At 43.7% G+C, this 23,930-nt stretch overlaps 2 protein-coding genes and 1 non-coding gene across 3 annotated transcripts in view; all 3 read left to right on the forward strand.

The window, feature by feature from the left end:
* LOC136158801 (seminal plasma protein PDC-109-like) overlaps positions 1-6,713 on the forward strand; it is a 30,444-nt gene extending 23,731 nt beyond the window's left edge. Inside the window, exon 6 of the mRNA XM_065920614.1 lies at positions 6,600-6,713. The gene's annotated coding sequence lies outside the window, so the exon portion shown is untranslated. The remainder of the gene's footprint in view (positions 1-6,599) is intronic.
* LOC136158802 (seminal plasma protein PDC-109-like) lies at positions 2,511-6,724 on the forward strand. The gene is made up of 5 exons (XM_065920616.1): positions 2,511-2,586; positions 4,200-4,262; positions 5,151-5,282; positions 5,918-6,066; positions 6,589-6,724. The coding sequence occupies exons 1-4, from the start codon at positions 2,511-2,513 to the stop codon at positions 6,058-6,060; spliced, it is 414 nt and encodes a 137-aa protein (XP_065776688.1). The 3' UTR covers positions 6,061-6,066; positions 6,589-6,724.
* A 4,654-nt stretch (positions 6,725-11,378) lies between these two features.
* On the forward strand, positions 11,379-11,451 carry TRNAW-CCA (transfer RNA tryptophan (anticodon CCA)). Its single transcript has one exon. It is a non-coding gene; the product is annotated as a tRNA-Trp (tRNA).
* The last annotated feature ends 12,479 nt before the right edge of the window (positions 11,452-23,930 follow it).

Here is a 23,930-nt window from a genome sequence, read left to right on the forward strand (position 1 = left end):
GCAGGAGGCCTGAGGTCGATCCCTGATCTGGTAAGATTCCCATGTGCCTTGGAGCAACTAAGCTTGTGCGGCCCCAGTACCAAGTCTGTGTTAACACAGACTCTGCCCTACAGCAAGGGAAGCCACTCCAATGAGAAGCCTGAGCACTGGAACCAGAGCATAGCCCCCCCTTGCCACAACTCGCGAAAAGCCCTTGGAGCAGCGAAGACCCAGCACAGGCAAAAACAAAGAAATACATGAGAATCGTTTTAAAAAAAAAAAGTAAAGACAGGGACTATTGGGAGGGAAACTCAAACTCAGAAAGGAAGGGATATGTGTGTATGTATGGCTGATTCATTTTTCTCCGCAGTGGAAGCTAACACAGCTAAGCAGTTATGTTGCCGTTCTTGTTCCTGTTTAGTTGCTAAGTTATGTCCAACTCTTTTGTGATCCCCATGGACTGTCGCCCTCTAGGCTCCTCTGACCTTGGAATCTCCAAGGCAAGAATAAGGGCATGAGTTGCCATGTCCTTCTCCAGGAGATCTTCCCAACCCAGGAATGGAACCTGTGTCCTCTGCATTGGCAGGTGGATTCTTTACCACTGAGCTACCAGGGAAGACCAAAAAAAGAAATAAAGTTTTATATCATAAATCCTATACACTAAGGACAATTAAAACGATAGACAGGGACTTCTTTGGTGGTCCAGTGGTTAAGACTCCAGGCTTCTACTGCAGGGGCCTGGGGTTCCACTCTGGTCTCAAAATTAACAAATCCCCAGGACACAAAGTGAGATCAAAAGAAACAAAGAAACAACAAATGTAGGCTATAGAGAGGCTGAGGGTTCACTTTCATTGCAATCAAGTTGCCAAATCTGTCAGTGGAAAGATGAGGTTCTATCTTTGATTTCCAGATTTCAGCCATGCAGCTCTAGGAGAAAAGGGTCAAGAAACTCTCAAGTCGTTTAGGCAGCACTTGGGCTGAAAGTTTGAATTCCTGAGCTCACCTTCTTCTTTCACCATTTAGTTTGGTGACATTAGGAGCAAACAACCAAGTCACTATGTTTCTTAGTCCCCCCACCCCACCCCACCCCCCCAATATCCAGAAGTATCATCTACAGAGTCACATGGCACTCTGCTTGCTTTAAGTGGTTGGTTAGGCAAATCTAACAGATATTGTGCCTGACTCTAAAACAGTTCACACCACGGACTATCACTGGTCTCTACAACTGGGAAGTCAGTAATGTCTTTGTCTCTTTTTTTGGCCATACCCTGTGGCTGGCAGGATCTTAACTCCGTGAGCAGGGATTGAACCCATGTCCTCTGCAGTGGAAGCATGGAGCCTTAACTCAGGCAGGAGATCAATGAGTTCCAGGTTAGATATTTACAGCTAGCCTCCTGTTTGCATTTCATGGGATATGAAGAAGTGAGCTTCAGGCTGTTAGCATTTTCTGAGACAAGAGATAGATGAGCTCCAGTTAAGGCACTTACCATCAACCTCCTTTTGCTCTCAGAAGTGGAAGTAACCATAGAAACAAGGTTAATAGCCAGTCTTTGTCTCTTGTAAACACCTTAAGGTAATGTTCATGGCAACTGTCAAGGTAATAATCAAGGCAAGGACAAAGAGGGGAAGACCCCTGTTTGAATAAAGGATTAAGGGATCACCACACTCCCGATGCTCCACTGTTGGGAACAAGTGAGTCACTCTATGCGTGCAGAAAGGCTCCTTGTGGGTCAAAAGTCAGGAGATAACAGGAGGCCATAATGAGCCTTGCTCCTCCCAGAAGCCTTCACTTGAGATCCATCCTGGCTGAGGGGGTACATGAGCACCCAGGGGAGGGCCCCAGGGTAGGTTAGGTGTAGAAAAAGAAACCAGATAATTGGCTAAAGATAAACACACACCCAGAAGAACTCACTTATGTAAGTGACTTAACAGTCTCTGCTGCGCTCCTCTTCTCTAAAAGGGACACCCACACTCTTTCTCTCTGGTTGTGTATCTCTGCCTTGCTTTTATCTTAACTAAACTGTTTTTCCATGTGCTCTCCCACTTGTAGTTGTATTATGTCTCTAACACTAAACTTTGTACTTGCATTCAAAATGTTTGCCTCTGTGACAAATGCATTTTTCACTGGGAGCAAAGATCCAGGGAAAAATTGCTTCTACAGTCTAGTCTTTGCTGTCAGATGGCTAGGATTCCTGATTCTCATCCAGGTTACCCAAGTTCAATTCCTGGACAGGGAATTAAGATCTTGCTTCCTGCTATCGCTCACTTCTGCTTCATTGAATTCATAACCACTGGACCTAGGTCTCCTTTTCAAAGCATTTCAAACCACTGAGGCTTGGAGACATTAAACTGCCAGCCAATGTCCTGTATTTTCCATCTGAGAGATAAACTTGAACTTCATGCTCTCAGGCTGGGGAATGATCAAACCCCATCCAGGTGAGCTTGATTCTTATCAGGTTGAAGGGATGTTGAGGTCACCGATTATAAAAGGAGCAGATGGATGCTGGTCAGCCACAGGAGAGCAACCTACCATGGCACTGCATTTGGGGCTCTTTCTGATTTGGGCTGGTGCATCTGTGTTTCTACAGCTGGTCCCTGTGAATGGAGGTGAGAGAGGGGAGATGGGCTAGAATTGGTGAGAGAGATCCTGCCCCAGACATGGACTGATGTGTAAAAGTCATGGCAATAATAATAGTGGTTACAAATATGTCTCCCATTTCTTGAGTATGTCCCAAGGACAAGACGTTATGAAGGGTTTCCACATTTTATTAATTTTCCACCAACTCTATGACACTGAAACCCAGGTGAGTTTGGCAGTAAAGCCAAAGGACTTTTTGGGAGCTGCCTTATTCCTAAGTCTCCATTGCACTGTCCCAGACGCTTTATCACCTGAGCCACCAGAGAAGCCAACCTACTCCCAGAGTTGGTTATCTTGTTCAAATGAAGGGTTTTCCTATCCTTATAGAGTTTGCTGTTTGAAATGTTGGGTTGGCCGAAAAGTCCATGCAGATTTTTTTCCCGTAACGTCGTGGGAAACAAGAAGGACAGTATGGTCTCCAGGCAGGTCCTATGACTTATCTGCTACAACAGTGTCTCTGCTTTGTAGCTGAATCCACGTGGGTCCACAGGCAAGCGGTGAGAATGTGTCAGAGTCTCCCTCACCTGTTGTGTTAGCCTTCTAGGCAGCAAGTTTACCTCTTCAGGGTAAACAAGGACTTCAAAATATAAAAGAAGATAAAAGTTAGAGACGCAGGGCAGGTCCCACTACAGATGATATTCTGGTTGTGGCCCTGCTTTTTTCTTTTTTGGTTGTTGTTATTTTTCTGTTATCACATTTTTGGTTTTTTATTTTTAATCGAAGGATCATTGTTTTACAGTGCTTTGTTTGTTTCTGTCATACAGCATCTCCAGTCAGCCATAGGTGCATGTATATATATAGATATGTGTGTGTGTGTGTGTGTGTGTGTGTGTGTGTGTGTGTTGAGTCGCTCAGTTGTGTCCAACTCTTTGTGACCCCATGGACAGTAGCCCACCAGGCTCCTCTGTCCATGGGGATTCTCCAGGCAAGAATACTGGAGTGGGTTACCTGGCCCTCCTCCAGGGGATCTTCCCAACCCAGGAATTGATCCCAGGTCTCCCGCATTGCAGGCAGATTATTTACCATCTGAGCCAGGAGGGAAGCCCATATATATGTGTGTGTGTGTGTACATATATACATATATATTTATATATGCACATGGGCATCTCATGGGGTTGGTGGTAAAGGAATCCGATTGTCTATGCAGGAAGTGCAGGAGACACTGGTTTGATCCCTGGGTTGAGAAGATTCCCCTGGAAGAGGAGATGGCAGCCCACTCCAATATTCTTGCCTGGAGACTCCCATGGGCTTAGGAGTCTGGCGGGCTACAGTCCATGGGATTGCAAAGAGTTGGATGTGACTGAGCACGCACACACACTTACATATGCATATGTGTGTGTGTGTATATATCCCCTCCCTCTGAACCTCCCTCCCACCCCCACCATCCTGTCCCTCCAGGTTGATAGCAGCGGGCTGGGCAGGGCTCCCTGTGTCTTATAGCGGCTCCCCACTGGCTGTCTATTCTACACACGGTGGTGTGTATATGTCCACGCTACCCTCTCAATTTGTCCCACCAAACCCTGACCCTGCTTCGTTCCTGCTCCTCCTCCATCGGTCTCCTTTTCTCCTGCTTTTCTGCCAGATGAGAACAACGGTGTTTCTACTGAACATACCGGAGACGAGTCTGCTGCTGAATCAGCTGAAGGTAGTGTTCCTGGCGCAGATACCCAAGACAATCAACAAGGGAAGAGAATGACAACAGAAGAACAGTCCAGTACAACAAACTAACGTGTGCGGCAGGGCAACTGTGATGGGGGTCCTCCAAGACACGTCACAAGCACGAGCCAACGCTACCCTCTCAGTCACACACACACCCCCAGGAGTTATCCACACCAGCATCAGGGGCGAGCATTCTGGACTCTGAACACAGGGTCCAGGCTTCAGAGCTGGTGTCAGATGCTAAAGTAGAAACTCCCCCAAATTCACATCAGTACACAAAACCTCCCAATTTATATCTTTTGAACATGTCGACTAGTCACTCTTTACAGCTTCCCAGGTGGTGCTAGTGGTAAAGAACCTGCCTTCCAGGGCAAGAGACACAGGTTTGATCCTTGGGTGGGGAAGACCCCCTGGAGAAGGAAATGGCAACCCACTCCAGTATTCTTGCTTGGGAAATCCCATGGACAGAGGAGCCTGGCTGGTTACAGTCCACAGTCTCAAAGAGTCGGACACAACTGAAGCAACTTAGTAGTCACTCTTTATATCACTTTCTCTGTATCTATAGACAGACGTGACTAAGCAACTAAGCGCAGAACAGCACACAGACAGGCTTATATTTCTAAATAAAATTTTCTTCGCTGGCAATAAATAAATAAATAAAGTAGAAACTTCCCAAAGTTAGAGAAGCCTTCCTCGTCCCCGAGGGAGGGACCACACCACACTGACCTTGACATCCCCGATGCTTAACAGGGGGCTCTGTACAGCGCAGGCTTGGGGGTGATGGGCAGGCGTGAAAGGAGATTTTGCCAGAGTTACCACAGACATCAGGAAACCCTAAGTGCCAAAGAAGCGAACAATGTCTTTCTTCTTTCAGATGATAATTGTGTTTTCCCATTCATCTATGGAAACAAAAAGCATTTTGACTGCACATTCCAGGGTTCCATATTCCCGTGGTGTTCCCTCGATGCAGACTACACAGGAAGATGGAAATTCTGTACTAAGAAAGGTAAGCATGCAGCCTGTCCCCATGCGAGAAGCACCTGGATTCCCAGATGAAGGGGGAAAATCCATAACTGTCTCCTGGAGGGAAGCCTTGGACACGAGTATGAGCAAGCTCTGGGAGTTGGTGATGGACAGGGAAGCCTGGCATGAGGCAGTCCATGGGGTTGCAAAGAGCTGGACATGACTGAGTGACTGAACTGAATTGAACTGAGAGGGCAGTCTCAGGTGTCTACTGACCCAGCCCCATGTGTTCCATTCATGTCCCTTTCTCTCTCTCTCTCTCTCTCTCCCCTGCTCTGGGTCTTGTTGCTGTGCCCAGCTCTTCTCTAGTTGCAGTGAGTGGGGTCCACTCTCCGTTGGTGTGTGGGCTTCTCATTGCAGTGGCCTCTCTCGTTGGGGAGCAGAGGTTTCTAGGAGCACAAGCTTCAGTAGTTGCAGGGTGTCAGCTCAGTAGGTGAGGTGCCTGGGCTTAACAGCTCCTCCACCTGCTGGATCTTTCAGACCAGGGTTTGAACCCATGTCCCTTGCATTGCAAGGCATTCTCTACCATGGACCACCAGGGAAGCCCCCTTTTCTCTTGATATGATTAAAAATAACCCTCCCGCAATTAATGTTTCACCCATTCCTTCTATTTTTCAGACTATGCCAAGTGTGTCTTTCCCTTTATCTTTGGAGGCAAGAAATATGAGACGTGCACAAGAGATGGAAGTCTTTTGGGGTATTGGTGCTCAATCTCTCCAAACTATGACCAGGATAAAGCTTGGAAGTATTGCCAGTCATAAGAAGAGGTAAGAGTGTCCGGGGAGGGTGGGAAGAGACAGGGGTGAGCAGGGAAGAGACACAGTTGGATAAAGAGGTGGAATCAGATGCCCAGTGAGGAGAGAGGAGGCAGGTGGAGGGAGGGGATGAGGGAGAAAGATGCAGAAGGAAGAGTGAGGAGCAGAGGTTCACGTGGAGAAACACGCAAAGAGGATGAAGAGGAGAAAGGGGACAAAAGATGGAAACAGAGGAAGACTCAAAGGCAAAATGCAAACAATGGAGAGAGGAGAGTCCCAGAAGGAAGGAGAAAGAGAGTTTGCAGGATGACAAATTGGAGGAGGAGGATCTGGAGAGGATCGGTACCAAGACAAGGTGGAAGAGAAGGTGAGAAGAGGGGCAGAGACAGGACAAGAGTCTTAGGAGCACGGTGCAAGATAGCAGGATCGAGACAGGAAGAGCAGAGAGCAAAGGAGAAAGAGACCTTTGCCCTCCGTGGGACTGACTGAGAAGCAAAATAGGCTCGTTAACATTGACCCCAAAACTATGCTCAGTTACCGTCCAGGGCATCTACCCGTGGCCGTGGATGCAGTCAAGCCTTTGAAACCTCAGTGAAGAAAATCAAGAACTGTCAAGCATGAAGGTGATGCTCTGAAAGACATGTGAAATCCTTTCCCAGCATCTCCACCATGCTCCCCCTGTGCATGGGTCCAATCAATAAACACTTTCTCTGCAGGTGTGGTCTTTGTTTTCTCCTCCACAAAGAAACCTGTGGATCTATTGGGAGGGTCTCAACGTGCTCAGGTTAACCAGGCAGGATCTTCTTGTTTTCCTTTCCCTTCCTTGGAGTCCCGATGGAAAATCAATACACATCACAATTGTCCCTCCTGGGGGCTTGATTGACAGGTGAAGACCTGGTGGTAAGATTTGAGGTGGGGGGAGGAGGGTCCCAGAAGGTATGGAGGACTGCTGCTTATCATAAAAGATTTGTCTTTTCCCAACTTAGCTGAGATGGTATTCCTTCCTGGACCTGTTCTCTGACGCCGTAGGATAAGCAGTCTGAATTATGTCTTTCCAGTTCATCCTTTCTTTCCTTAAAACTAAACTGCCCATCTTCCATGGGGTGCTGTAATTTGGAGAAGGGTCAGGATGGACTGTGTCTTCCCTGACCTCAGTACTAGCACAGAATCTGACACATCCTTCGTATTTATCAACAGGACCACTCTCCTTTTTAAAACAAACAGGAATTTTAGACAAACATTTCCATCACTAACTGGGCCTGATTGAAAGAAGGTTAAATTTATGCATGTTAGAAATAATGAAGGGCCTGAAAGGTCCTGATCACTAAATTTTATCCTGGTTAAAAACACCCAGTGCCTATCTAAGGAATCCATGAGACCTTGTGATGGACTTCCCTTCACCATTCAGGGAAGAGGTACACAGACATTTAATCACTGTGCAGGAAGGATGTGTTGATAGAATATCTGTCCTCTGTGATTTCAGTCCAGAGACGCAGAGCCTCACTTGAAACCAGGACATAAAATAAATAATGTTTTAAACTTAAAACATAAAAAGTATTTTAATTAAAAAGACTTCAATTAAAAACAAATAAAAGGAAATCAGGGGCTTCTCTGGTGGCTAAGTGATAAAGAACCTGCCTGCCAATACAGGAGACACTGGTTCCATCTCTGGTGTAGGAAGATCCCACACCCTACAGAGCAACTAAGCCTGTGTGCTGCAAATATTGAGCCTGAGTTCTAGAGCCCCAGAGCTGCACCTGCTGAGCCCACACACAACTGCTACTGAAGCCCGTGGGTCCTAGAGCCCGTGCTCCGCAACAAGAGAAACCACAGCAATGAGAAAGAACCCTGGGCATCGCAACTGGTGAGTAGCTCCTGCTCGCCACCGCTAGAGAAAAGTCGACACAGCAACAAAGACCCAGCACCGCCAAAATCAACCAATAAAGATTAAAAATTTAGAAAAGGAAACTGGGGCATTGTAAGAGCAATGCAGTTAATGGGAATCAGAGGATCCTCCCTCCTGGTCCCAGAGAAACAGCAAAGAAGCTTCGTTTTTTGCCTCTCCGTGTAGATTACAAGGAAATATTGTCCTTGGGGAACATCCATTCTCATACCCTTCACACACTTGTTCATGGCACTGAATTTACACAGGTGAAAAAGGGCCCAAATTATACATATAGCATATGCGTGTACACATGCATATACACACAGTACACATGGCATATACACAAACATGCACATATACACACATGCATTCCTAGCTGAGGAGTGACAAGAAGTCTACAGCATTGGCAGGAAAAAAGATTTAAAACCAATCTATAAGGGAATTTCCTGCCAATCCAGTGGTTAGGACTAGGTGTTTTCACTGCCAGGGCCAGGGTCGATCCCTGGTGGGGAAGCTAAGATGTTACAAGCTGTGTGGTGCAGCCAAGACATAAAAAAAATAAAAATAAAACCCGTCTTGACGCTTCTGCCGAAAACAAACCAAAAATTCAGCACATCTCAGATGTGTCTGATATATGAGGTCTCACCAGCTAAGACAAAGAACAAGTAGAGATTAAGTTATAGAAAAAAAAATGAACCTTATTGTTATTCTTTATTTTTTAGATCAAGGAACTCTATCTAATTGAAAGTCCAGAATTAATTCTTCACATTTGCCATTGATCTTCAATAACATATCAAGATAGGTCAGTGTGGGACTTCCCTGGCATTCCAGTGGTTAAGATGCCACACTTCTAATGCAGGGGGTGGGAGTCCAAACCCTGGTCAAGGAACTAAGATCCCACATGCTGCCAGGCACGGCCAAGAAAAAGAAGGTAGTACAACATGGCAGGAATAATATTATAATTGCAACAAGTGGTGCTGAGACAAGCATATTTGTATGCGAAGTAAGTAAGCTGGGTACCTTCTTCATACCATGCACAAAAGTTAAGCCAAAATGAGCCACAGACTTAATTTGTAAAGGTGAAACTATAATATTCTTAGAAAATATAAGATTCAATCTTTAAGACCTTTGGTTAAGAAATGAGTTCTTACGTACAACACTAAAAGGACGAACAACAAAAGAAAATGTTTATAAATTGGACTTTATAAAATTAAACTGTTTATGCTTTAATTTTCAGAAAAATGAAAAGAAAACTGCCAGAATAGGAGAAAAGTGTTTGCAGGTCAGGTGTCAGATAAGGAATTTGTACTAGAACATGTAGAGAACACTTACACCTCAATAATAAAGTGAAAAACAACCCAATTTAAAATTGAGCTAAGAGACTGATGCTCCTCTGGTGGCTCAGATGGTAAAGAACCCGCCTGCAATGCAGGAGACCTGGGTTCGATCCCTGGGTCGGGAAGATCCCCTGGAGAAGGGCATGGCAACCCACTCCAGCATTCTTGCCTGGAGAACCCCATGGACTTGTGTGCTATAGTCCAAGGGGTCCCAAAGAGCAGAACATGAGTGGGTGACTAACTCTTTCTTTCTTTTCCTTCTAAGAGATTGACTAGATACTTCACCAAAGAATATGTTCAAATGGCCAATAGGCACATGAAAAAATGTTCAGTATCATTAGAAACAAAGAAAACCTCAGTGATATACCTCTTCATTCCAACAGGATGGCCAACAATGGATACTTGCAGCCCAGTATTCACAGTAGCATTACTTATAGTTGCCAAGATACAGAAGCAACTTAAATGTCCATCAGGTAAATGGATAAAATAGATGTGGGCTGTATATACAATAGAATACTACTCAGACATTTTTATGAAATGTTGTCATTTGCAGCAACATGCTTGGACTTGGAGGGTATTATGGTAAGTTCCTTGGGTGTTTGCATTGGGTCCCATGGTCTGGACTGTTATCCAGTCAACAGGAGAGGTGGACAATGAGTTCTTCTCTTTTACAGATTGAATGTTCTTGATACTAATCAGAAAGTCCCAAACATTTCCCAGGGATTCATCTATATGCATATTACCCCCGTGCATCAACCTCATGAATTTTCAAGACTGGATTTTTCCATCAAACTAAAAGAACCAGGGGACACCTCCACCTCTTATTACTACAAATCTTGCCTCCTGCTTATTCACTCTGCACCTAAGTGCAAACCCTGGGTGGCCCACGTGATATGCAATGTCCTCCTCCCCCAGACTGTGAATATGTGTGGCTCATACACTGCTATCAATCTCATCTGTGCAGTGTTGAGTGTTGTGTATTTGAAAGTATTAGTCGCGTCCAGCTCTTTGTGACCCCATGGGCAGTAGTCCGCCAGGCTCCTCTGTCCATGGGATTTCCCCGGCAATGAAGGAGGTAGCCATTCCCTTCTCCAGGGCATCTTCCCGACCCAGGGATCGAACCTGGGTCTCCCACATTGCAGGCAGATTCTTTACCTTTGAGTCAACAGGAAAGCCCTAGGTTTGTCCCTTTTAGAAAGATAGCTACATGGAGGCTGGACAGGAGAGGAGATAAGCTGGGAAGAAACTGCAGTAGTTCAAGTGATCATGAAAGCCTAGAACAGTGGCTTTCAAACTGTGGGTCACAGCCCACAAGTGGATCTTAAAATGATTTTTATCAGTCACACTTGCACTGGGAAAAAACAGGCTCAAATGGAAAAGAAAATATTAAAGAGTCTTTTGAAATAGGTGGTGGGGTGGGGTGGCGGGGGAAGCAGCGATCAGAACACAGATCTCCGCTATCTGGAAGGCAAGCAGGCAAATTGCTCCAGGAACACAGGCATGGCAGCCTGTCACGTGGGTGGGGGTGGTGGATGAGTACCTGCTACTGTGCAATTGACTGAAATGAACCACAATTTACATCAAGCCTTCCCCTGGAAGTTAAGCCTGTCGACAGACGCTGGTGCTGTGAGAGCATGCGCAGTCGTGTCCGCCTCTTAGCGACTCCATAGACTGTAGCCCGCCAGGCTACTCTGTCCACCGGATTCTCCAGGAGAGAATACTGGAGTGGGTTGCCATGTCCTCCTGCAGGGAATCTTCCCAACCCAGGGATTGAAGCCGCGTCTCCTGCATTGGCCAGCGGATTCTTTACCACTGAGCCACCTGGGAAGCCCTCCAAAATAGTTATATCCGACAGATTCTGCCGGTGCAGTTGTTGTCTAGGTTGGAGAGACAGACTTCTGGTGCTTCTCTCTGTCACCTTCCCACTGTCTGCCAGAGTTATTTAAGTGGCCTAGACCAGCAGTTCTAAATGCTAAGTAAAAGGGAATTCACAGGGCAAAATGTGAAACAACAGCACAGGATGTAATCAGCAAAACCCAGGCTGCAGAAACTCTGAATGATAGTGACCTGGATTTGTCAAAAATTAATTTTAGTTTGGGACTTCCCTGGTGGTCCAGTGGTTAAGACTCCAAGCTCCCAATGCAGGGGGCCCAGGTTCAACCCCTGGTCAGGGAACTAGAACCCACATGCCACAACTAAGAGTTTGTGTGCCACAACTAAAGGTCCAGCTAAGAGCTGGCATAGCCACAGCAATAAATATTAATAAATTTTTAAAAATAATTTTAATGGGATAAAAGGAGAGAGAGGAAGGAAGCTATAGCTCCAAAAGAGACTTAAACACACAAAATCAAGTGCAGTATGTAAAACTCACTTGGCTCCTGACTTGGAAAACCAGGAAAAATACTTTTATGAGACAGGTAAGGAAATCCATTCCTTGATTGGCTATTTAACCTGCATGAGGTATTTTAAATTCTCTTAGACAATGCATTTGGAACTATGCATTTCAACATGACTTAATGGTTTGTTCCAAGAAAATCTTACCCAGAAGGATGTCTGTAAAATAATACATAACTCATTATTTACCCCCAGGAAATTCATACAAACCAGTTTATCTAAGAAAACAGTTTATTCACCTCAGCAAACAGGTCCTTTTTCAGGATAACAGATTGCTCATGTAGGCAATGAGTTCACTTATTACACAAAAGTTTGCTTATCAAGGCTTGTTGCAAGATTGTCGTTTCCTTGTGTTCACCAACCCTAAATTATTGTGCCATAATCTTGGCTTAATCTTAGCTACTTACTCGCTTAGAAAAACTCATCCCAAATAGCCTTACTTAATTTCCCCTTTTGTGGCGCTACTGAGACTCTGGTGGTCTTTGTGAGAACCAACTGTTGATATTGTATAATCACATTGTGTACAATAATATTAATAATATAATAATATTTTATATTATAATAAATATTTAATAATTTCTAGTGGCATGTTTATTTTAAAAGGGAGGGGAGCTTAACATATCTGGACAAACCTGCTTTCTTGAGTAATCATAACTTACAGGGGTCTCCCATATTTTTTCTATTTATAATCCCCAAGTGGGATTCACGGTTTAATCACCTACTTTGTCCCTTTGTTGCTGCTGTCCAGTCGAAAAGTTGGGTTCGACTCTTTGCAACCCTATCAGTCTCCTGTGGCCCATCACTTTCCTCAATCCATGGGATTTCCCAGGCAAGAATACTGGAGTGGGTTACCATTTCCTACTCCAAGGAGAATGGAATATTATTCAATCATAAAAAAAGAATGAAATAATGCCATTTTCAACAACATGGATGGACCTAGAGATTATCATACTAAGTGAAGCAAGTCAGAAAGAGAAAGACAAATATCATAGGATATCACTTATATGCGGAATCTAAAATATGACACAAATTAACACAGCTATAAAACAGAAACAGACCCACAGAGAGAGCAGACTTGTGGCTGCCAAGGGGAAAGGCAGGGTGGGATGGAGTAGGAGTTTGGGGTTAGAAGATGCGAATGATCATATATAGAATGGATAGACAACAAGGTCCTACTGTATAGCATGGGGGACTATATTCAATATCCTGTGATAAACCAGAATAGAAAAGAATATGAAAAACAGTGTATATGTGTAACTGAATCATTTTGCTCTACAGCAGAAATTAAGACAATGTTATAAATGAGCCATACTTCAATTTAAAAAGAACAAACAAAGGAGTTATGCTTGACCTTCCTCTCTTCCTCACCTAACCTATACCCAGTAGGTTAGCATATCTAACCATCAAACTTCCTCTAGAATCTGACCATTTCTCATGACCTTCACTGCTACTTCCTTGGTCCAATTCACCACCCTTTCGCTCCTTGATTATTGTTGTGATTTCTATGTTGCAAACTTACCCCTTCCCCAATCCCATTCTATTTTCAACACAGCAGCCAGAGAGACCCTTTTCAAAAAATAAGTCTAATCTTTTTGAGCATGGATTACCCATCTGATTATGCAGCAGGAGGGAGGGGGGGATCCTACAGAGGTCATGGAAGGCTCTTTTGAGTTAAGTCTAGAACTGAGCCTTCAAGTATGTATAAGAATTATATAACCAGAGAGGATGCTTCAGATGGGAAACAGCATGAGCAAAGGTACTGATAAAAAAAAATACATTGTATATTTGGCTGTAGCCTTTTGAATATCAAGTTTAAAATTTGTTAAATCACCCTTCACCTTTTGCTTCTATAACCAAGGAGGACACTATGGGGCCTTGAGGGGGAGCAGGCCCTTTCCCCGCGTCCTCTGCTTTAGCTCCTCTCGGCAGTATCTAGATAATAGTATTTGGTGCACATTTCCTGAGTTGTTTTACAGAAATAAAAACCCCACCAAATGGAACGTGTTGACTACCTGATGACACTGACCCCAGGTCTACTGGAGTCTGAGGATTGATACTGTTAACCCCTGTGACACGACCCTGTTCCCTCACCATCAATCAATCAGAGAGTTGTGCACAAGCTGATTGTATACCCTGGGACACCCCCTCACCTGGCCACTAAAAATGCTTTGCTGAAAGGCCTCCAGGGAGTTTGGGGTTTGGGGGAGGGGCACAAGCCACCCATCTCCTTGTCTGGCCCTGCAATAAATCTTTCTCCAATCTCTGAAAAATACATAAATAATAAGTCTAGGGGACTTCCCTGATGGCACAGTGAATAAGAATCCACCTGCCAACGCAGGGGACCCAGGTTCGATCCCTGGTCCGGGAAGATCCCACATGCTGTGGGGCAACTAAGCCCAGGAGTCACAATTACTGAGCTCATGCTCTAGAGCCTGTACTTCCCAACAGGAGAAGCCACTGCAATTAGAATCACAAGACCTGAGGCAAAGAGTAGCCCCTGCTCGCTGCAACTGGAGAAAGTCCATATGCGCAGCAACGAAGACCCAGTGCAGCCAAAAATAAATAAAATAAGTCTAAGGAATACCCCGGTGGTCCAGTGGTTAGGACTCAGCACTTTCACTTTCACTGCCTGGGTCCAGGTTGGGGAACTAAGATCCTACAAGACAAGAAGTGCAGCCAAAAAAAAAAAAAAAGTCTAGACAGACTCAAGGTCCAAGTTCTTACAGCAGCCTGCAAGGTCCCACACTCTTTGCACTACCTTTTTCTCTCTCTGCCCTCCTCTCCTAAGTCAGGTCCTTGGGGTCCCTCTCTTCCAGCCTCACCAGCCTGCCTCCTGTTCTAAGGCACCAGGAACACTCCCACCTCATGACTTTTGCACTTGCTGTTCCTTCTGTTCCATGCCTCCACCTCCTTCACACAAAGGTCCCCTTCTCAAGCAGACCTTCTCTGACCCCCTAGTTAGAACTGCAGGGACTTCCCTGGTGGTCCAGTGGCTAAGACTCTGCACGCTCCCATTGCAAGAGGCCCGAGTTTGATCCCTGTTTGGGGATCTAGATCCCAGATGCCACAACTAAGATTAAGTGCTGCCAAAAAAAAAAAAAAAAGAGTCTGCCTTTCCATGCAGGGCACATGGGTTTGATCCCCAGTCAAGGAACTAAGGTCCCATATGCCGCAGAGCAAATAAGCCTGAGCGCTACCATTATTACGGAGCAAAAAAAGCAACCGAGACCTGACTCAGTCAAATAAATAAACATAAAAAATAAAATAAGTTATTTTTAAAAATAAAATAAAACTGCAACCATCTTTCCCAACCCAGGCACTCCTGCTTCCCCCACCTGTTTTCTCTCCTTCGTATCCATAGCCATTACATGTCATACTTGCTTACAGTATTTAGCATCTCCCTCCTGGGAAGACAAGCCCCACATGAGCAGGGATGTCTGTCTATTCCATCCCTGCTGTAGCCCCAGTGACTGGAAGAGTGCCTGGAACAGAATAGGTGCCCGGGAAATATTTATTTATCCAGTGACGCTGGTCACCATCATACTTCCATAAGGTGTCCTCGGCCACTTCACAGTTCCTCCAGGGTTCAAATTTAGATGCTAAATCCGGATGGGACACTTAGGAAAGAAAGTCTTGATTAAAAAAAAATTATCCTAAGGGAAGAGAGGCAGGGTCTTCACACTGCAGTCTACAGGTTTGCACCTAAATGAGGAGCCCTGGAGCAGAACTCTGTGAATTCACCCGGTAGCGTGGTGCCCCCTAGCGGTGAACCCAGGTCTTTAAACAAACGGCATTACCCATAAAGGTTCAAACTAGCAAAGAATGCTCAAACTACTGAACAACTGTGCTCATTTTGCATGCCAGTAAGGTTATGCTCAAAATCCTTCAAGATAGGCTTCAGCAGTACCCCCAAGAACTTTGAGATGTACCAGCTGGGTTTAGAAAAGGCAGAGGAACCAGAGATCAAATTGCCAACATTCCTTGGATCATAGAAATTCCAGAAGAACATCTACTTTTGTTTCATTGACTACACTAAAGCTTTTGATTGCATGGATCACAACAAACTGTGGGAAATTCTTAAATAGATGGGAATACCAGACCACCTTACCTATCTCCTGAGAAACCTGTATGCAGGTCAAAAAGCAACAGTTAGAACCAGACATGGAACAACACACTGGTTGAAAATAGGGAAATGAGTAAGACAAGGCTATATACTGTTACTCAGATTATTTAACTTATATACAGAGTACATCGGTGTGAAATGCCAGGCTGAATGAATCACAGTCTGGAATCAAGATTTCCCGGAGAGATATCACCAACCTCACATATGCAGATACCACTCAAATGTCAGAAAGTGAAGAGGAGGTAAAAAGTTGTTTGATAAAAGTGAAAGAAGAGAGTAAAAAAGTTGGCTTAAAAACATTCAAAAAATTAAGATCATGGCATCTGGTCCCATAACTTTAGGGCAAATAGAAGAGGGAAAAGTGGAAATAGTAACAGATTTTATTTTCTTGGGCTCTAAAATCACTGCAGATGGTGACTGCAGCCATGAAATTAAAAGACGCTTGTTCCTTGGAAGGAAAGCTATGATCAACCTAGAAAGCACTTTAGAAAGCAAGAGACATCACTTTGCCAACAAAGGTCCGTATAGTCAAAGCAATGGTTTTTCCAGTAGTCATGTTTGGATGTGAGAGTTGGGCCATAAAGAGGGCTGAACGCTGAAGAATAGATGCTTTTGAACTGTGGTGTTGGAGAAGACTCTTGAGGGTCCCTTGGAGGGCAAGGAGATCAAAACAGTCAATCCTAAAGAAAATCAGTCCTGAATAGTCACTGGAAGGACTGATGCTGAAGCTCCAATACTTTGGCCACCTGATGGGAAGAGCTGACTCATTGGAAAAGACCCTGATGCTGGGGAAGATTGAAGGCAGGAGCAGAAGAGGGCAGCAGAGGATGAGATGGTTAGATAGCATCACTGACTCAATCGACATGAACTTGAACAAACTCTGGGAGATAGTGAAGAACAGGGAAGCCTGGAGTGCTGCAGTCCATGGGATCCCAAAGAGTTGGACATGACTTAGCAACTGAATAACAACAACAACAAATAAATTATCTAGTGTGGTAGCAGATTGGAAAAAAATGTTACTTTTCCTTCCCTAGAAACCCAGGAAATACAAACTAAAAAACAATATATTACCTTGGCAACTTTTCAAACAAGGGAGGAAACTAGTCAAAAATAAGCAAACTTCGTTCAAGACAAAATTTTAAAGCAGTGTTTTGATTTCTTCAGCATGTCTCAAGACACATGGCTCAAGTTTCTGACTCGTTTTAAAAGACAGAAATAATAGGTGACCTCCCTGGTGGTCCAATGGTTAAGACTCCGAGCTTCCACCGCATGGGGCCTAGGCTCAATCCCTGGTCAGGGAACTAAGATCCCGCATGCCACATGTCACAGAAAAAAAAAAATTACATTGTGGAGTTGAAAAATACTAGTAAGCACTTGGAAAAAAAGTTTGGCAGGACCTACTGAGACTAACGTGTGTCTGCCCTATGACTTTGTAATTCCACATCTGGGTATACACCCAAGAAATATGAGCACATATATCCATGGACAAGGATGTTCATGGCAGCTGTATTCATAATAACTAAAGGCTGGAAACACCCCCAATATCCATCAACAATGTGTGCATGTGTGCTAAGTTGCTTTAGTTGCGTCTGACTCTGCGACCCTGTGGACCCTACGGGCCCTACGGACAGCCCTCCAGGCTCCTCTCTCCATGGGATTCTCTGGGCAAGAATACTGGAGTGGGGTGCTGTGCTATCCTCCAGGCTATCTTCCCAACCCAGGGATCGAACCCACTTCTCTTAGTATCTCCTGCACTGGCAGGCAAGTTCTTTACCACCAGTGCTACTTGGGAAGCCATCCATCAACAATAGTCTTGGGTAGATAAATGTGGTTGCATTCATAAGATGAAATGCTTCACAGAAATATTTTTTTTTTTTGGCTGCACCTAACAGCTTGGGGGATCTTATTTCTCCCACCAGGGATTGAACCTGGGTCCCTGTCAGTGAAAGCAACGAGTCCTAACCACTGGACCACCAGGGAATTCCCTTCACAACAACTTAAAAAATACCAGTACAGCTACATGCAATACCATGGCTGAACTCACAACATAATGTCAGTGAAAGAAGTTAGAGGCAGAAGACTAAATACCTGAATGATTCCTTTTATATAAGTATCAGCTCATGGTGACAGAACTGAGAGTCACCCCTGGGTGTTATTGACTGGAAGAAGGCACAAGGAAACCTTCTGGAATGATTAGAATGTTTGATATCTGGACCTCGGTGGTGGTGACATGAATGAACATATATATATATATTATGATATAATATTATTATGTTATTATATTATAATTATAATTAATTATAAATTAATATAAATAATAAATTAATAATAAATTATCAATAATTCATTATTTAAAATAAATTAATATAAATAATTTAATTATAACATATTATAAATAATATATAAATATAATATTTATAATATAGTATTATATTAAAATATTTTATTTTAAAAAATTTTTTAAATTTAAAATTTAATTTAAAAATTTAAAATATTTTAAACATATTTTTAAAATATTAAAATAATATTAAAATATAAATACAATATATGTTTGTGATACTTTATATTATATATTATATTATATAAGATATATTTATATTTATTAATACAAATATAATATATATTATAAATATATATTTATTTTATATTATATATATTTATAACATATATTATTATATATGCTATGTATATTACATATATGTTATATATTATATATAAATATATATTACATTATTTTATTATATTATAATAATATAGTATATACAATAATATTACATAGTATAATAATATAATAATATATTATATTATACTATAATATATATAATATAATATATATATATATTATAATATTATAAATATTTAAATAAATAATTTAAATAAATTTTAATAACAATTAATAAAATAATAAAATTAAGATAAATTAAAACAGAAATAAATAAAACTAAATTAAAATATAAATAAATAAAACTAAAATAATAATAAATATTTAAATAAATAATTATTATAAATTATTTATATATTATATAATGTGTTATTATAATATATTATATAGTATAGTATAGTATATTGATCTAATAATATATAATATGGCTTCCCTGGTGGTTCAGACAGTAAAGAATCTGCCTGCAAGGTAGAGACCCAGGTTCAATCCCTGGGCCTGGAAGATCCCATGGAGAAGGGAATGGCTACCTATATTCCTGCCTGGATAATTCCATAGACAGAGTAGCCTGGCGGGCTACAGCCCATTTTATATTTATAAGTGTATGTATATATCGAGCTGTACACTTCAGTTTTGTGCTCGAGGTTATACAATAATTAAAAATGTAAATTTAAAAAATTTTTAATGAGTAGAATAAACAACTACTATGTTGGTGCATTGAAGACATGAAACACCAGAATGCAGGATGGTCCCGTGGAGTGCACACTAGGAGAGTTGGGGGCCCGGTTCTCAGACGCCCTGTCTCACCACAAGGCGGCTCTCTCCTCCCTCAAGACTCTGATCAAGTCTCTGGGAGGGAAAACCAACCCAAGATGACGTGGCTCACTTAGAAATATTCCTGGAGGTGGAGGGCTGCGTGCTCCAGAAAAGAGAGCATAGACCTAGGGTGGAAATGCTGTGCATCGATGCTGGCCTCATTACAGAGGATTGTAGCTCTTTCAAAACAAGGGACTGAATCCCAGCTTTGTCATTTCCTAGCTGTGTGACCTTGGAAGTGTTCGTTAACTTCTCTGTGCCCCAGTATCCTCATTTGTACCGTGGAATAATCATGATTTGTAGTGTGGTTGTTGTTGCCGTGCATGTGAAATGACTTAGTCTTCATGAAGCTCTTAGAGCATCACCTTGTACAGAAGAGCTCAAGGATTTCCCTGGTGGTCCAGTGGTTAGGACTCTGCCCTTCCACTGCAGGGGGCTCAGGCTGGATCCCGGGTTGAAGAACTAAGATCCCATAAGCTGGGCAGTGCGGCCAAAAAGAAAAAAAAGGAGAAGAGCTCAAAGTCATTATCGGAATAATATTGAGATGAAATCTCAGTGATGAATAGGGGAAGACCTGGCAACCTGCTTCTTCAGGGACCAATTGGATATGGAGAGCCTCGCCAAGTGGGAGATGCCATTTGGGTTCTGCGTTCTTTTGCCAGAGCCTGATGGCCCACTCACAGTCACCACAGCCAGTGCTGATTCAGATCTGTGACCCAGAGGGTTACACAAGTCTTTCTGTAGGTACCAAAACTGTGTGGCTTGGTGTGGTAGATAGAATGGCGTATGCGTGTGCTCAGCTGTTTCACTCATGTCCGACTCTTTGTGATCCCATGGACTGTAGCCCGCCAGGCTCCTCTGTCCATGGGGTTCTCCAGGCAAGAATAATGGAGTGGGTTTCCATTTCCTACTCCAGGGGTTCTTCCAGACCCAGAGATTGAACCTGCGTCTCTTGTGTCTCCTGCATTAAGCAGGTGGATTCTTTACCGCTAGTGCCACCTGGGAAGCCGGGGAGATAGAATAATGCCCCCCTAAAAGGTCCACGTCCTAATCCCTAGGACCCGTGACTATGTGATCCTGTGTGGCAAAAGGGAATTTACAGGTGTGATTAACTCAAGCATCTTGAGATGGGAAGATTATCCTGACAATTATCAGGAAAGGTTCAGTGTAACTACTTGGGTCTTTATACAAAGGAGGCAAGAGGATCAGAGTCAGAAGGAGATGTGTTGACAGAAGCAGAAATCAGAGTTATGTGGCTGGGAGCCAAGGAATGCAGGCAGCCTCTGGAAACTGGAAAAGGCAAGGATTAGATTCCTTCCTAGCCTCCTTTTTTTCCCCCTTTTTAAAAATATTTATGTGTTTGGCTGCACTGGGTCTTAGTTGCGACATGTGGGATCTTTAGTTTCAGCATGCGAACACTTAGTTGCCTCATGTGGGATCTAGTTTCCTGACCAGAGAGTGAACATGAGCCCCCTGCAAGCCACTGGACCACCAGGGAAGTCTCAAGCCTCTTGAAAGAAGATGGCTTTTGATTTTAGCCCAGGAAGACCTGTTTAAGATTTCTGACCTCCAGAACTGTAAGATAATAAACTTGTGTTATTCTAAGCCACTAAGATTGTGGTCATCTGTTATAGCAGCAGCTGGAAACTAATACACTCAATGTAAGCAACGTCTGGGCAACTTGGTGGTGTTTGTAGCTGCACATCTCAATTTTTTTTATTTAAACAGTAAATACAATCCCCTGGTTCAAAATTCAGTAAGTGTATATAAATACTTGAGAAAACTGTTTCTCAGTATTCTGCTATATATTCTGCTATATATATAACTGTTTCTCAGTATTCTGCTATATATTCTGCTATATATATAACTGTTTCTCAGTATTCTGCTATATATTCTGCTATATATATAACTGTTTCTCAGTATTCTATATATACCTGTATATATATAGGTGTGTCCACCAAAGGACTCTGACAAGAATGTCCCTGGCAGCAATATTTACAGTTGCCAAAAACTGGACATATGGGACTCTCAGAACTCAACCTGGTTCAAGGCTCTGTCTGGAAGCACTTTCTGATCATTGGGCTGTCCCTGCACGTGGGCAGCCTTCCCGGGAGGTTGGTGGGCGCAGGCTGAGGGTGCCAGAATGTGAGCTGATAATGTCCTTCCAGCTCCAAGCTGGGTGCAGTGAGAGGAGTGGGAAGAGCCTGGAACATCACCATGTTACAAAAGCCCAACACCGAACCCAGGTCCTTTGCCCTGGGCCAGAATAATATCTCTGCGTGGCCGGGACCTCCCCATGTACCTCCCACTGCTTTTAGATAAGGATCAACAAATTTGAGTTCTGACTGGTAAAACAGAGGGAAATTAACTAATACTCCAGATGCATGATGTGTGCTGTGTGCTAAGTTGCTTCAGTTCTGTCTGACTCTTTGTGACCCTATGAACTGCAGCCCGCCAGGCTCCTCTGTCCGTGGGATTCTCTAGGCAAGAATGCTGGTGTGCATTGCCATGCCCTCCTCCAGGGGATCTTCCTGACCCAGGGATCAAACCCAAGTCTCATGTCTCCTGCATTGGCAGGCGGGTTCTTTACCATTAGGGCCACTTGGAAAGCCCAAAATGCATGATACGGCTTCCAAATGTGAAAGATTGAGCTTGGGCTTGCCAGATTAGCTGTAAAAGGATTGCTGTTATTCCGGACTTGACTTTCGCAAAGTCTATGAGCCCTGAGAATAGGGAGGCTACTCCAGACCAAGAGTCAGGAAAAACCCACACCCGCAGTTCCTGTCAGAATGACAGCTACAGAGGAGACCAGCCCCTCCGTCCTACATCCTGGGGTGCCAGAGAGACGGGAGTGTGCCTGCATCCCGGTCGGGCCTCTGTGCCCAGACAGCTGTCTCCATTCTGCGGCTGACAGCCCGGTGAGCCTCGCTTTAAAAAAAAAAAAACACCCAGGGAAGTTCTAGAATCATCTGGGTCCAATCATTTTTACAAGCAGCAAAAATTCTGGGAAATTTACTTGTGGAAACCACTCAATTTTCTTTGCCCGTCAAATGGAGGTAATCATAATCTGGCTATAGGGAACTGCTGGAATGATTAAGTGGCTTCCGCAGGGCACACAGGAAGGAATGCGAGTTTGCAGAGCCCAAAGCTTACACAAGAACTAGGAGGAAAGATTTCGAAATGACTCCAAAGATCTTAGGATGCATGAAACCCTCATCTGCACCTTTATTTACAAAGCAAGCCTTTATTGAGCTAAAGACAAAAATTCAGAAAAACATGGTCCATGTGTAATTGATTGATAAATAGATAGATCTGAATTAATACATTTAGATTAAAAACCTCAAATCAGATAATGCAGGGACCTCCCTGGTGAGCCAGTGGCTAAGACTCAGGTTCAACCCCTGAGTTGGGAACTAGGGATCTAGGGAACTAGATCCCACATCCTGCAACTAAGAGTTCGAATGCCACAAGTAAAAGATTGCTCAGGCTGCAACTAAGACCCAGGGCAGCCAAACAAAAATAAGTAAACAAATAAATATTTTTAGAAAATAGATAATGCAATGATATGATCAAATAAGGAATTCACTCTTCAACAACCAGCAAATGTGGATGCCTTCCAAGCTTCCTGCCAGCTTCCTCTAGACAGCCACACCCAAATGAGAAATGCAGACACAACAGCTTCTTCCCCCTGCCATTCTCTCTATTTTGTTCCCTTCCCCATGAAAACCCTGTCCACCCTGAGCCTGAGAGTTTTCTGCAAAGAGCCATGACATGGGGAGCTCTCTGGGGTTCTTTCACAGACAAGCTCTGATGTCTCCTGCCAGGGAGCAGAGCCCAAGATCTTTGAGCTGATGATAACTGTTGGCCCCCAATTGCTCACCCCTCCCTGTATTCACGCTCTTTACCATGTAACTTTGTAGTTACATGACTCTGGGTTGGCTGTGTGACCTGCTTTCACCAGCAGAATGAGTTGGAAGTGACAGGGCGCCAATCTCCAGCCTATGTCTTAATTGAGGGGCCCCCACCCATTTCAGCCTGTACTTTTGTTGCCATGAGACCAGGCTAGATCAGCCAACAGCTGACATCCCCCACCCACCACCCCGCCCCAGACAGACTTGTGGGTAAGCGCAGCTGAGTCCAGGAAAACCATTCAGCCAAGCTCAGCCTAAATTGCCCTGGTACCACAAACTTGTGAGCTAAATGAATGTTATTGAGGGTCAGGGCTGGTTTGTTACACAGCATTGTTACAGCAGAAGCTAAATGGTATGGGAAATCTGCAGGTCCAAACTGAATTACAAGGCGAAGTCCCAAAGACAGGGTACTTTCCCAAACGGGTCCTGACCTATTTCCGCAGCTTCCTTGGCCAGGCTCCCTCCCACACAAAGATGCACCCTTTCCCCAGAACAAGGGGGATTCTCTCAGGCCTTGGCTACTTGTCCTTTAAAGCTCTGCTCTAATGTCACCTCCTTCAAGGAGACATCTTGTAACCTGGGCAGTGTCCACAGCAGAATTTAGTTGAATGATGTCACTGAATGAGCCAAATATTAAATAAAACATGAGTACTCTGCAGAGCCAGGGAGCTAATGTTCAGGGGATTTCTCATGAAAGAGTGAATACAAGGGTGTAGACAAGCAGCCCTTCTTCAAGGCAGGAGCTCCTAAG

Source organism: Muntiacus reevesi, chromosome 2 (assembly GCF_963930625.1).
Source record: "Muntiacus reevesi chromosome 2, mMunRee1.1, whole genome shotgun sequence".
Classification (NCBI taxonomy): domain Eukaryota; kingdom Metazoa; phylum Chordata; class Mammalia; order Artiodactyla; family Cervidae; genus Muntiacus; species Muntiacus reevesi.